The sequence below is a fragment of the Cupressus sempervirens genome, chromosome 2 (genome assembly GCF_028749045.1).
Source record: "Cupressus sempervirens isolate cs-2001-9-10 chromosome 2, ASM2874904v1, whole genome shotgun sequence".
NCBI classification, from domain to species: domain Eukaryota; kingdom Viridiplantae; phylum Streptophyta; class Pinopsida; order Cupressales; family Cupressaceae; genus Cupressus; species Cupressus sempervirens.
Window position 1 is genome coordinate 62899590 of NC_143119.1, and position 14462 is coordinate 62914051.

Consider the following 14462-nt stretch of genomic DNA (forward strand, 5'->3'; position numbering starts at 1 on the left):
TGAGACAAACATTTAATTTTTTCTTCTAATACCTGGATTACATAGAGATTTGGGATCAGATGTCATTAGGCTGTCCATTTGGTGAAAAACACAGCAAAAACTTGAATCTCAACATTCAGCACTGAACTGGATTGTTGTATTAAATAGCATGGACTGTTGAGTCAAAATAGTTTTTCTCCCTTTCTTGGTAGTAAAAATCACCAATGCTCTTTTAATTGTTTGAAATTATGAATTACTGGGTTTGGGGATCCAGTTAGCAATAATATTTTCTTTTGTTCTTAATAGCAAAAAAAATCAACTTCTCTGAATCATTATATCCTGGTTTTGTGATAAATAGCAAAATTGTCCCGTACAAAACTGATTATTTTGCCATATTTCTAATGGTTGGATTGTCTGTAGGTTGCTTCTTCTCCAGGAAACCCTATAGATAAGCTGGAGGATGAAATGCAGAATTCTAGTCTTCACATGGAAATACTAAACAAAAACGGCAATTCAAGAGCACCAAAGTGTTTTTTTGATGGTGACAAAGGTGAATCTTGTCCCGATGAAATACTGGACCCAGCCATTAAAAGTCAATTTCTGTCAAAAAAGTTTGAAATGGTGGTTGCTAATTAGAAACATGATGACATATGCACAGAAAAACATCTACCTTTCACCAAACAAAATGACATATATCATCAGGAATGGACAACTTTTCAGCAGGGTGGAGGGGAGGAAGATAATGCAGTGTTCATGGTAAGTTTTTTGCTCAGTTCTCTCATTGACTATTTTAATCATGCTATCCTGTTTAGTGCCTTTGTTTGCTGATTACTAGGATGCTTCAATTCAGGACTAAATTTTAATTGAGTACTTTAAATATAACCATGAAATCCAGAGTAACTTAGATGATTTGGATAATGGCCTGACCGAGGGAGGCTACACTTCTGAAGCAGTCAACCAGAATTCAGATACAGCAACTGATATTGTCAATGATGTTTGTATTGGATTACTAGATAAGGTGTGTTCTGCTAAGACTAAAGTGTGGGTAATGACTATAGACCCAAGATTTCTAGTGATGCTTTCCCAACAAGAGAACCCATTCATGACTAAGCTGGTGAAGTTATTAGTAGTAAAGTTATTTTTCACTAACCAGTTTCTATTAATGAGGGAATTGGAAGGAAGAGAGATCTCATTGTTGATAGTGATTTGGTCTTTAGGGGTATTGTACTATTTGATGTTGATCCTCATAACTATTCTATGTCCTCTTGTTGATACCGTAATAAATTACATATTGATAAGGAAAATAATACTCCTGCAAATTTTATACTAAGAATTGTAGATTATTTCCATCTGAATGCAATATTTATGCTGTGGATATACAGAGAAATGTCATGAAGAGCCTTAAAATCTCTGAAGAAACATCCAATCTAGTAGGCATCAAAATGGAGTTAAGCAAGTTCATTGATTCACATGTTTTTCAGACAGAGAAAGTCATCTCAGAAATTCAAAATGTCATTTCTGGAGATCCTCATCTTGGTACTTCGAGATTAGGATGTCTTGCCACTTCTTCTCCAGAGAATAAACCCCAAAGAAATGGAGCGTCAAGGGAGCTTAGGCGTGCATCTTTAATACCTCCGCATGGTGCAAATAGGTTCAAATCTTCCTTTATGTCTTGCGAGTCACATAAAGTGAGGTCTGTCATCTTTCCCACTGGAGCAAATAGATTCTTATCAGTCACTTCTGCAGGTGGTTGTACCAAGTCCCAGAGTTGTAAAGAACAACAGGTAGGGTGATACTCTTGTGAATGTACTGTTGTTGTGCTATGTGAGTATTCCAAGTTATATTTTGATAATATACTATTCACCTGCTATGTAGTAATTGAATCGTCTTGTAAATGTCACTTTATAGGATGGAATGGAAAATGTGTGTACTAAACTCTATAATGAATACAATGGTTATCATTGTTTGTCTCTGTGACTAAAGAGTATGTCAGTCTGTTGGCATGTTCATCTAAAAGTAGACTGAAACAGGTTGACTGTAGCAACCATGCAGAGGAAAGCTGTACACTGATGGTCAAAGAGTCATCAAAAGCAGGGGAAAGCTCCCATTTACAAACAGGAATGCATGACATTAACCAGTATTGTGAAGAAAAACAGTGTGGCTTAGACAACACAATTGCTGGAGATGGTCATATTGAAGTGAAAGCTAAGAAAGGCACTCCTATCAATAATATTGGCGAACAAGATCTAGATATGATAGATTCCGTGCCATTTGGTTTTTGTCATCTAAAGAACTCAACTAATGAGCCAGATGAGCCACCGTTTTTTCAAAATGAAATGGAGGTATGTCAGTCAATCTTACTCTGAGTAGAAGCAGAGATCATCATTTTGATTTTGTCAGGTGGATTTTGATAAATTTTTTAATTGTTCTTCATTTACTGTCATTGGGTGTTTGGGTTCCACATCTATTTTGCATAAGCATAAGCATTTAGATATTTTGATAAATGAGCACAAACTTTTTGAGTCCCGGCATGCATTCCATGTGAACTACAGAGCATTGGATTTTTTTATTTGCCTTCTTTAGTTGCTATCATAGTAACACGGGGACGCGTCCCCCCCCTTTTTGCCCAACGTCTCGGAGACTTCAATGCACCGGAGACTTGGGGACTCCGTCTCCCCGTCCCCAACGGTGCCACTAGATTCCACCACCTCCACCGAGGATGGGGGACATCCTACTATTCACTATTTGCAAATTCAACTATTTATGTTTAATGTTCGATGTTCCAATTCAATGCAATGTTTCAAGTATTCACTCTTTTACATCTTTACATCCTATATTGCAATACATATTTTCATAACTAACATTTTTAAATACCATATGCATAGATATATACACCCCTCTTGTCCCCTACCGCCGTCCCCCCACCATCCCCCCGCCGTCCCCAAATTAAGGCCCCTCTGTCCCCCCGTCCCGGAAACTTGTCCCCCCGTTTCGCCGCCCCCCCGTCCCCCAGGGTGGTGTAACTATGGTTGCTATCGATATGCTTAGCCTTAAAGTATTTGGAGACAAGGATGGTCAAGTAAATTTCTGAGAGACAAGCTTAATAAGATATTTACCAAATTGCTAAATATCATGAGATAAACTTTAAATGAGCCACACTAAGGACAGTCTTGTCATTAAGTTTGTATTTCAATATTCCATTGAGGCCGTTGTTTTGTCTCTGGGCTCCATTTCCTTGCTTTGAGTTTCCACAGAAGCCGTAAATCTGTGTATACCAGTTACTATTTTGTTGACAAGGCCATGACAGTCAAGATAGCTTACTTATATGGGTTTGGATATTTTTCTCATTGTTTTTTATCTATTATCACCAGGAGTTTGCAGTTCATATTCATTTTAGATATGGGTAAGTATTTAGATATTTAGATAAATGAGTAAGAATTCTTTGACTCCTAACATGCATTCTATGTCAGCTAAAGGATATTGGATTTTTATTTTCCTTTTAAAGCTGCTTTTGATATGCTTAGCTTATAAGTTTTTTGAAACAAGGATGCAAAAGTGACTTTCCCACAGATATATATTAACAAGAGATTTATAAAATACCCAAATGTTCCTGTAAAATTCTTGTTTGAAAAATAAAGGAAGTACAACGATGATTGAGATAAACTTAAAATGAGTCATGCTTTAAGAATAGTTTTGTCGTTGTGTGTGTGCATTTGCACAGAGGCTGTTCTCTAGTCTTTTTTGCTATGTTCCCTTTCTTTGCATTTCCATAGAAGCTGCATAGTTATTTTTGCCAGTCATTTTTTGTTGATTGGGCTGTGATGGTCATGATAGTTTACTCATTGTGCTTAGTATTGATCCAAGAGAATCTGGCACTTTGCTCAGCTTGTAGTCCAATGCTGATACTAAGTGGCACATCCCGTCTTCCCTACCAGCTTCAAGATCATCTCAAGCACGCATGGCCATTGCACAAAGTTCTAACTCCCAATACTTGAGTGCCACAACATTGTTCAACACGGTTTGTCTACAACACATGCGAAAAATGACAACTTGGGATACAAACCAAACAAATGTGAGCTGTCGCATTGGTTGAATGGGCATCATATATATAAACCCATCTGGCTACACATATTGTCTCTTGGATTATTTTATTTTGGATAGTATAATTTTGTGTAATGAAACTTTGGATTATATTTTGGGATGGTATTCATGGTCATATTTTTTATCTCGGTACTTTGATTGCTGTTATTATAGCAATCTATCATTCATATCAGTTCATATTATATTTTTTTCAGTGTTTTGATCGTTAGTAACCTTTGGGCTCTAAATTACTGACATCCCAGCCTATTTTCTATAACATAATAGTGATCTTAGAGCTCATCACATAATACCATATTTGCATTTTGTATTACCCTAGGTTCTATATTAGTGATATCATAGCGTATTTCCTCTAACATAATAGTTGTATTAGATTTTCTCATAAGATTCTTTAATTGTATTTTTTGTATCACTCAAGGTTCTAGCTTATTGATATTATAGCCTATTTGACATTTTCCTTTCACATGAGAGTAGTAGTAGAGTCTGTTGGGACTCAAATTTGCATTCCCGATTTGAGTACCATTTTAGACTTTTGAGTCATTTTGAGCCCCTTTAAGCACATTTTAATGCATGCGTACCCGGCTGTCCTTGTGAGGCCTATGAAGTGTTTAATGTTTCTAACACTTCTCTTTTAGCATGTCCATGCATCCCATGAAGATAAATTGTCATTCTGAGTCATTCTGTGAAGTTTCTTTTTGAGCAATGTTCAAATCTACATTTTTGCTCAAGTGTCAAACAGCGACAGGAAGCCTAGTTTGCATTTGAATATCTTGTACCCAATAATGTTTCATGACTTGCCGCTTTGCGAATGTTTAGAATGCATATCAAACTATTAGTGAACCTATGTTTCGGATTTTGAGTCGTTTCAACATGTTTTGACTAGGTTTTGAATCCCTCAAGTTGGTTGTTAACTGTTTTTATGCTGATGTAAATTTGTTTAGAATTCCGGAAGACCCTGTTTGACCAGTTGTAACTTTGATCCAGTTAATCGAAATGAGAAAATTCCTTTTGCATTGCATTCTAGAGGTCAAAGACTTGCTATGTTTCAGATTTGAGCTTATGATGAATCCGTTTGATCAGTTTTCAAACACGATTCCAAATGCAACTTGTGAAATTTTACTGGTGTTAAGAAATGCAGATTGGTCAGTACCTCTGTTTGCGATATCATAACTCGGAATCCGTGATTGCCTGAACCAAATGGATTGTACCATTGTGTTCTATTCTGAAAATTCTTTAAGTGTGCTAGTTCTAAGTTTTGACGAATCCGTTTGCACACTTTCTCAGGTCCATTTCATTTGAGAAAATCACTTTCTTGCTAGTGTTCCTAGTCCTGCAAATCCAAGTACTCCACTTTTAACGTTCGCCAAATGCGCCTTGTTATTCCTCATGAGCCCTAATTACAAAATTATACTCTCCTCATGACAGTGAAATAATGCCCCAATTTTCATGCTCCCAAGTATTAGTTTGACCTGTTTTCAAAGTCAAAACTGAATGCGATTTATTGTTTTCTAACATGTTTGCTTGTAGGTAGTTTTGATTGAGCAACTTTGACGGTCAATATCTTTTGATTGAGTGATCGTAATGAGGCGAGAGTGATCGTAATAGATTTCCCAGACTCTTTTTCAACTAAGGGTTTAAACTTTTGAAATACAATAAATGCATCGGATTTCTTTTTAAGGAAATACACCCACATTTTTCTATTGAAATCATCTACAAACAACAGAAAATACTTGTACCCAAGAACAGAAGGAGTGGCCATAGGGTCGCAGATATCAGCATGAACAAGCTGAAGTAATTGAGAAGCTCGCCAAGAATCGCCACTGGGGAAAGGTGTGCGATGTTGCTTCCCAGCCTGACATGCGTCACAAACTCCAAGGTGTTGGGTTTGAATCTCTGACAAACCAAGAACAAGCTCATCCCGAGCAAGTTGTGAGAGATAATGCACATTTAAGTGCCCATATCGCTGATGCCAAAGTGTGCTGATGGAAGATCGCCGAGCAGCCATAGCTAAGTCCTGAGAATCACCAGAATCAGTAAGTCTGAAAAGACCATGATCCTCAAGACCAACTGCAACAGTAGACTTAGTCGCCCGATCAGTGATGGTGCACTGATGTGAACTGAAGGTGACTGCCAAGTGTGGAGAATGTCGCATCAACTGACTGACCGAGAGTAGATTTAGTTCCATCCCTGGAACGTAGTACACATCAAGGAATATGAGCTTCCTCCCAACAGACTGAATTTGAATGTTGCTTTTACGAACAACCGTGTACTCTTCTCCACCACCAAAGATAACAGAATCTGAATAAGGCTGGTAGTCAGTAAACTAGTCTCTGCGGTGAGTGAAATGTCGAGAGGCACCTGAATCAATGTACCAAGCAGATGACTGTACATGATCTGTGGGTCTTTTAGCCATGAAGGCGTAAAAGGCAGATTCCACCTGCTCAGTGTGCTCTGCACTGTTCGCTTTGGGTTGCGAACCTGATTGCTTAGACTGGGTAGCTAAGCATTTCCGACATGCAACCTTCATGTGACCATACTTGTGGCAATAGTTGCATTGAATGTTCTTCTTTTTGGTACCATCGGATGCTGGAGCAGAAGACTTCTGCTGAGATGGTTGCTGAAACTTGCCCTTATCCTTCTGAAAGGATTTCGCAGCAAAGGCTTGCTCAGTGGAGGTGGAACTGGAGCTGCTACCGAACTGTTGTTTCCACCGATCTTGCTGAAGTAGTAGGGTGCAGAGATCAGTGAACTTTAGATCAACACCAGTAGATGTGATGTTGAGAGTCTCGATAAAATGCTCATAGGAATTTGGTAAACTCCGAAGAGTGATTACCACAATATCCTCTTCCTCCATCTTGCGACCGATGGCAAGTAACTGATCACGGATTTTCTGAATCCGATTCAGGTGTGCCTGGAGCGAGGTGCGCTCATCCATGACAATAGAAAACAGAGTGTTTTTCAGAAAGAAGGCTCTGCTCTTGTCGGAAGTCTCATGAAGACCTTTTAGATGTGTCCAGATTTCGGCCGCTGTCTTGCCGGATGGAATTTGAGAAAGCTGGTCATCAGCTACAGAGAGTTTGAGAAGCATTACTGCCTCTCGATTGTTCAAATCCCATGTATCTTGATCAGGACACGGAGAAGTCGGACGCTGCTTAACACCCAGAACAAGTTGATCGGTGTTTCGATATTCGAAGATTGCGATGATGCGCTGCTTCCAGGTTCCATAATTGCGACCATTGAATTTGGAATTATGCTCGAGTAGAATATTTGTCAGAGATGCCATGGCACGTTTTTCAATGAAAAACTATGAAAATCTGTGAAGGCACGTTCTTCGAGGCAAAAATACGGAAGACCCAGAAGAATCAGAGAATGACCCAAAAGAGCTCGAAAAACCCAGAAGGAATTTGCTATCGTTTTCTGAATCTGTTGGCTCGAAAATCGAGGCACAAAAATCGAGGCAACTAGAAAAACGGACGACAACCCAATTGAGCTCTCGAAAAACCCACCAAGAATCTGCAAACAAATTTTTTTTTCAACCCCAAAAATTAGGGTTTCGAAAAAAACGGCCCTAGCTGAAAAAAGCTTGAAAAAACTTCAGATTTCTTGATGAAAAATGGTCGAATCTGCTTCCCAGAGCACGATGACAGACTGAGACGGCTAAGAGCATGAAGATTTGATATAGAAACATGCAGATTTTCACTCCAAAAACGCGAGTCTCCAAAAAATGGCCACGATTTCCATGCGATTTGCAGACCCGTAATTCGAGAATTTCTCCAAGCAGAAAAACCCTAGGTGGATTTTGGAGAAATTAGCTGAAATAATTTTGGAAAAATTTAAACAAATAATTTCAAGAAGAAATTATAAATTTTTCCAAAAAAATTTAAGTATTTAGCTTTGATACCATATTACGAGGTAATTGGTAAATACTTGCTTATTAATAACAGAGACCGAAAGGTCAATTTATACAAAAGGAAGAGACGATGTTTCCTTAGGAAATGATCGTAAAGAATAGAAACATTCTATTCCAGAGAAAGCAAAAAACGAAAGCAAACTAAAGCTAAAGATATTTACAAGATAACCATTAACTAATAATAGACGTCTTATCTATTATTGTAATAGTTATTCCTCATGAGCCCTAATTACAAAATTATACTCTCCTCATGACAGTGAACTAATGCCCCAATTTTCATGCTCCCAAGTATTAGTTTGACCTGTTTTCAAAGTCAAAACTGAATGCGATTTATTGTTTTCTAACATGTTTGCTTGTAGGTAGTTTTGATTGAGCAACTTTGACAGTCAATATCTTTTGATTGAGTGATCGTAATGAGGCGAGAGTTTGCAAGCTGAAAGAATTTACACCAATGAATGTAAATGTGAAGTCTCAGAGCTCAGTCAGGAGTTTTGGTCAGTTTTTAAGGCCACTTAGAGGACCCCTTGGCATGAATTTGGCAGTTTGCAGAAAAGGTGTAAAATGAGTTTTAAATGATGCAATAATGAATTATTTTTTAAATCAAATCAATATCAGACGATTAACAAATCAATTTGAAATATTAGTTGTTTCAAAACGGTTTTTTTTAAATTGGACCCACTTTGGGGCTCGACTAAATTCATCAGACTACTAAAAAAGGGTGGAATCTTCTTGGTGTGAAGGATGTCGTTAGAATATGCACTTATCACCATCATTGGTCATCAATTAAGTATGTGTTCTATGTTTGACCCCTCATAAAACAAGATCCGTCTTGTTCAACACTAAATTTCTTGTTGGTTTTGCATATGGTTTGGCAACCAAGGACTAATAAAAAAGGGGCTTATTGTGCAAAACACTAGAAATAGTTCTAATCTCACAAGCACTAAATATCACCATAAGCCATGGTAGAGCACTCATTAATATACAGTTTGCACATGTCATTTTCTAGGAATTTCAGTCCCATTGCCATTGTGATAAACGGTTTTTCATATCTAATTCAAGATGTTTTATACTAAAACCTTCCAACATTTATATAAATAACTGGATTCTTTTCACATGACAATGACTACTTTTAACAATTAACAGAAAATAACTATATAGTTATATTCTAGATCGACTATTAACTATCATAACTGTAACTTCATGGTCAGCTGAAATAGATAGAGCAACAACTATCTTTCATAATTGTAATCATGATCAACTGCAAATAAACATAATCATATTCAATTGAAATAACAATTAACTATTCCTGATTGTAGTCATGTTCAGCGGAAATAAAACGACTAACACATGCATTCATGATGAATGATTAAAAAATAAAGTAAATGCTTAACAAGAAAGAAAGGAACATACAAGCATTATTGGAGGATCTTTTCTTTGGTTGTGCAAGCCTGGACATTGGTGAGAGGAGAAGCATTGTCATAGGCTTAACCTCCCAATCTCGGACCATACTTATCCCCACACATTCCATTATTTTAGAATGGCCCTCCCTACCTCAGGATCGGGCTTGAGATGTTCTTTAGTCCATCCATTGGAGCTTCCGGGTGTTTTGAGTGCCCACTCAGTTATACCTATATAACTGATGTTACGAACATTAAGTGATCATCAGATGGCACATATGCCTATAAACTACCTTGGCCGAGGATTTCCGATGGGTACATTGACCCAATCACCACCGCTCAACTTGATAACAAGTTCCATTATAGGGATAAGCATGAGCTATTAGATAAATTTCATTTGAGGTATTTTGGTTTGATTTCTCTTTTGTTTTCTTGTAGATTTATTCCACCTCTTCACCTTTCATGGCTTCACAGCCAGTGATTCCCAAGTGTATTAAAGATTATGAGCACTCTGCCCTTCAACACCTCTTCACCATTCTTGGCTACATTGCCGGTGAATCCTGGGTGATTTGCCCTTGATATCTTCCATCATGGGTTGTGACATATTATTCTTGAAAACAGAAACAATCATACAAGTTTTTATTGTATTTAGAAACTCCTCGTTATGGAATACTACTCAACTGGATATAATGAGATTAAGAAGAAGTTCTTTATAAGTCTTCAAGGATTATTCAGCAAGTTAAAAAAAAAAAATTATGAACATAGACATAAGAAGAATTTCTCATCCTAGCCGACTGTTATAGATTTGCATTTATAAAGTTGAAAGGTTAATTCATGACCTGAACTGTATTCATTGGAAACTTGAATCTTAACGGCTCCTCTTGGCTTTCTTCAACGTTGATCCTCAGTATTTTAGTTGGAATTACTTGCTCGGCTATGTTGGAATTGCTCAATCTGAACAAGGTTGATATCAATGGTAATTTGTAGGAGACTTAATGGCAGATTTCAGATGTTTCAAGGCAGATTGTAAAGAGGTTTTAATGGCTGAATTGGAAAACGTATCAAGGCGGACTGTATCAAGGCAGTTTGCAAGGATGTTTAAATGGCTGATTGGAAATTGTATCAAGGCAGATTGCAGTCGTAACAAAGCAGGGACGAGTTGGTAAATGAACATGAAAATTTGGACTATAGTAAGGAAGGAAGAATTCGGGCACCAAGGAGAAGGGTGATCCCGATTCTCCCTCGCGGCTACCTTAAAAAGAAGAGCAAACATGACTCCTTGGCTTCCATCGGTTACAAGAAGATTATAATTGATACAAATTTCCGAGTAACAAATCGATTATGAAAAGAGAGGGAAGAAAGAAAAAAATAAAAAGTTGAAAAGATTATAAATTTTCTTTTATTATTATAATATGTTCTTATATACGTACATGTAAGTATATCAATGGGGTGACATCATTAAATTACGTTATTATAATTTATTGGTGCCATTTCATTTTTATATTTGTGTGTACGTATGTAAGTATTTATTATAATAATATGATGGAGATTAATTAAAAATCTCTTTAGGTATGTATTATATTTTAAGTTAGATTATTTTATGTTTTTCCTTGATTATTTTCTTAATAGCTCATGTGGGTCCAATCAAGTCATTGCATCCTTTCCAAGGAAGTTTAAGGTCATACCTGCCAATCCCGGTGACCGAACTAAGTGAACATCCCATTTCGATGATCCCATTTAGCAATGCTTCCTCCCTCTTCTTCTCCTCCTACAATCACCCATGAAAAACACTTTCGCCATAATAATAATTCCATAATAATTCATAAAAACATATTAATTGTTATTTTAAATCAAACAATTGCTAATCACCTAATAACAGTTATTGGTTAACGACCATCTTCATTAACAGTTAATACAACATAAAAGAATAATTCGTTAAATCCAACGGTTATGAACAAGTTAAAAATTAGGTTAAAAATTTGGGATGTAACAACCATCCAGTGCCTACAGAAGCTACTGTCAAATAGTAACAAGTTCAGTTGCACATGTGACGAACACACATTCAATCAGCTTGTGGATGATGGCTTTGTTTTCCTTGTTGTCCTAGATGAAGTGATAGGAAGGCAGAGGCCCCTTTTTTGGAGAGAGAGTAAGGGAAGACTTCAAAAACAACGTTGTTGGGGAAGAATGGGCAGGACGCCAGATCCCTCGTCATTGTTGCAATGTGAGAGGGAGAGCCATGTGCAATCTGTAGGCATTAACAAAAGTTTGAACGTGGGAGAAGTCGATAGATTTTGATCCATATCATTTTGTGGATAATCTAGGCTTGGCCTCATCATATCTTTGTCTTAACGACACACTGGTCCGAGTCTCCATGGAGAGTGTTATAAGAACCGCCAAGGAGGAGGATCTGGATATGCAAAGGTATTCCATTCTGGGATTGGCCTCACTAAAAATGTGTAGAGATTAAAGAATGCACGAGGGGGAAGAGAGTGAGTTCTGAAGGAGACTCTTAGGATGGATTTCTCATGCAAGGGGAGAACTCACCTGCAATACCAGTAACCGTTCCAAGTCTGGTACTTTTGCATTTATAAGGAACACGACATCCAAGGAGAAGTTAGTGAGAGGCTTGAAGTCACCGCGGCGCCCAATTTGCCTCTAAAGTTTGAAGACTCTGTTTGAACAAGTGTAAGGCATCTGTAGAGTCAGTAGCAAAATGCAAACTTCTTGCAGGATGGTCTCCGCCCAATATTTTGCAATCAAAGTAACATGTCATCTTCCAAGGGTTCCAGACATACATGCATAGTTTTCATTTGTAGCATACAATCCTTTGCATGCCGTTGCAATATCCTGTGTGAGACGGTGCAAGAGGAGTGCGTGACTTGTAGTCAAAGGGAAGACAATAAAAGTTAAATATCCCACATTGCTCCCATAGTGTGTTTTGAGCCCTTTTAAATACCATAATGCACAAAGAGAACTTGTCTAAAAGGCTTAAGCCTTTTGAGACATAAGGCATGATCACGTGGTGGGCCCTAGCCTGATGGCGATTGTACAGAAATTTTGAATGACGTGTATCGCTGATGATTGGACAATCGACTGATCAGAACATGACACGTGGATCTAGATGGACAAATCACAACATGACACATGTCAGATCATTTAGAGCCTGGCACAAAAATCGAGGTAGTGATGTGGCGAAAGGGGACATGTGGCACAGTGTTGCTATGTCGCTTGCGACGTAGCGGTGGTTGACAAGGATGGTGACATAGCAATAGGCTGCTACGTGGCAGAGGTTGGTGACATGGATTTGGTGATGTGGCGTTGGTGACAGGGCGATGACATGGATTGGTAGGACACGTCATGATGTCACTGTCCTAATGATGTGGCAGGGTGTTGAGGTGTCATGCGACATAGCGACAGGTCGCCACGTGGCAAGCAGGTTGAGATGTTAGTTTTGAGATGGACGCACAAGATTTTGCCACGTGGTACACAATCAATGGGTATTGTTATGTTGCCAAGAAAAGTTGCGCGATGATTACCCAAAGCGACATAGCAATGTGTTGATACGTGTTGGTAGGCCCACTTGGCGGTGTGACAAATCAGACCAATTAGGAGGTGCCACGTGGCAGTGATGTGGTGAGGGGCCAGCAAGTTGATGACGTGACACTGATCGTACAAGAGGGGATCCAATGAAATGGTGACACGTGGCAATGTCAGATGACAAGTGGTAGTTTGAAGACCCAATTAGAGGGTGCCATGTGGCGCCCAGGTGGCAGATGACAATGCAGCAACCGACGAATCACGAGGTGACATGTGTCACAGTTAGCCAAAGCAGTTTGACCCGGATGCATAATTGAGGGGAAAAATTAAAAAAGTGCAGAAATATATTTTAAAAGGTTCTCTTAGATTACATACAAGCATCTTTTTTTAATCAAAAGATGTTATATTCTAAGTTTAAACTTTAGAAAAGGGTTAAATATTTGCAAAATGCAGATCTAAGAGCCAATTTCAAAACTTAATCTTCAAATGGATGTCTTGGGCATCTCCGATATGCTAACATAGGGCTATCATATACCGTCAGCACCGGGAGAAGACGAACTTTCTAAATATGGGATCAGAAATTGTACAGGTGCACAAGTATTCACCGGCACAGGCTATAGGCAATTTTATGTTATCTGGGGCATTCTCAACAGAATGGGCAAATTTCATCATTGAGCATCAAAATTAGTTAGAGGAGCAAGCATGAAGTATATTGACTCTAGATTCAGAGGAAAATGATTCTAAGAATTATATGTTGCCTTTTGAAGTCATTTGACGGGTATTTTTGGCCCTAGTTTAATATTAGATCTGGCATTCAAATTAGTTACATGTCTTATTCATTTTGAAGATATTTTCAAGCTTTCTTTAGTGGCAAGAAAAAGGATCTGATTTTCAGTTATAGAGAGAGAGTAGAGAGATGTTCTTCATCAATAGATGGAGGTTTTCCATATGGACAAATGATAACATTTGATCTGATCTAGGAATTCTTCATGTCTTTTTAATCTCTTCTCTTCTCTTTCTCTAGGGTTGTTGATGGTTGGTTGTTTCTAGACTATTGAGCAGAGCTATAGCTATGATCCCACCATTCATGCCCAACATTTCTCTGATGCAATGAACAACAAGTAATTAACACAGATAGTTCTAGTTTATTCAATAGTTTCATAAGTTGTTTTCATGCATCCTTTACGTATTTGTTTCAAGGAAATGAATAAAGTGCAGCAGCAAGTTTAATCTTCATTCTGATTTCTTGTCTCCTGTTCATGTTGTTTGTGATCTTTTGGGGTTTGTGAACAAAAAGCATAAAAATCAGTTGCATCCTATTTTAGGTAGTATGGTGTGGTCTATTTTGCTTATGATTCAAGGAGTCATGTAAATGCTTGATTTACCATAATAGAGTTGCAAATTTCATGAAGGGATAGGTTGAGTATGAGATTCAGAAAGATACAGAGGTTTGATTCACAAGGTGAATAGATAGATCAGGTTGTTTTGATAAATGAAATGTATCAATGACTTTCAAGGATGTATGCGAGTGATTTGTG

The 14462-nt window shown here is 37.9% G+C and overlaps 1 protein-coding gene across 6 annotated transcripts in view; it reads left to right on the top strand.

The window, feature by feature from the left end:
* The window catches only part of LOC149571064 (uncharacterized), a 50274-nt gene that overhangs the window by 26094 nt on the left and 9718 nt on the right, over positions 1 to 14462 (top strand). For 3 of the 6 annotated variants that reach the window (XM_089812637.1, XM_089812638.1, XM_089812636.1), the window contains exons 3-7: positions 400 to 529; positions 638 to 735; positions 875 to 997; positions 1362 to 1763; positions 2010 to 2321. In XM_089812637.1, the coding sequence (XP_089668763.1) occupies positions 400 to 529; positions 638 to 735; positions 875 to 997; positions 1362 to 1763; positions 2010 to 2321 (1065 nt within the window). The remainder of the gene's footprint in view (positions 1 to 399; positions 530 to 637; positions 736 to 874; positions 998 to 1361; positions 1764 to 2009; positions 2322 to 14462) is intronic. The other 3 variants (XM_089812640.1, XM_089812641.1, XM_089812639.1) reach the window with 1 other exon arrangement.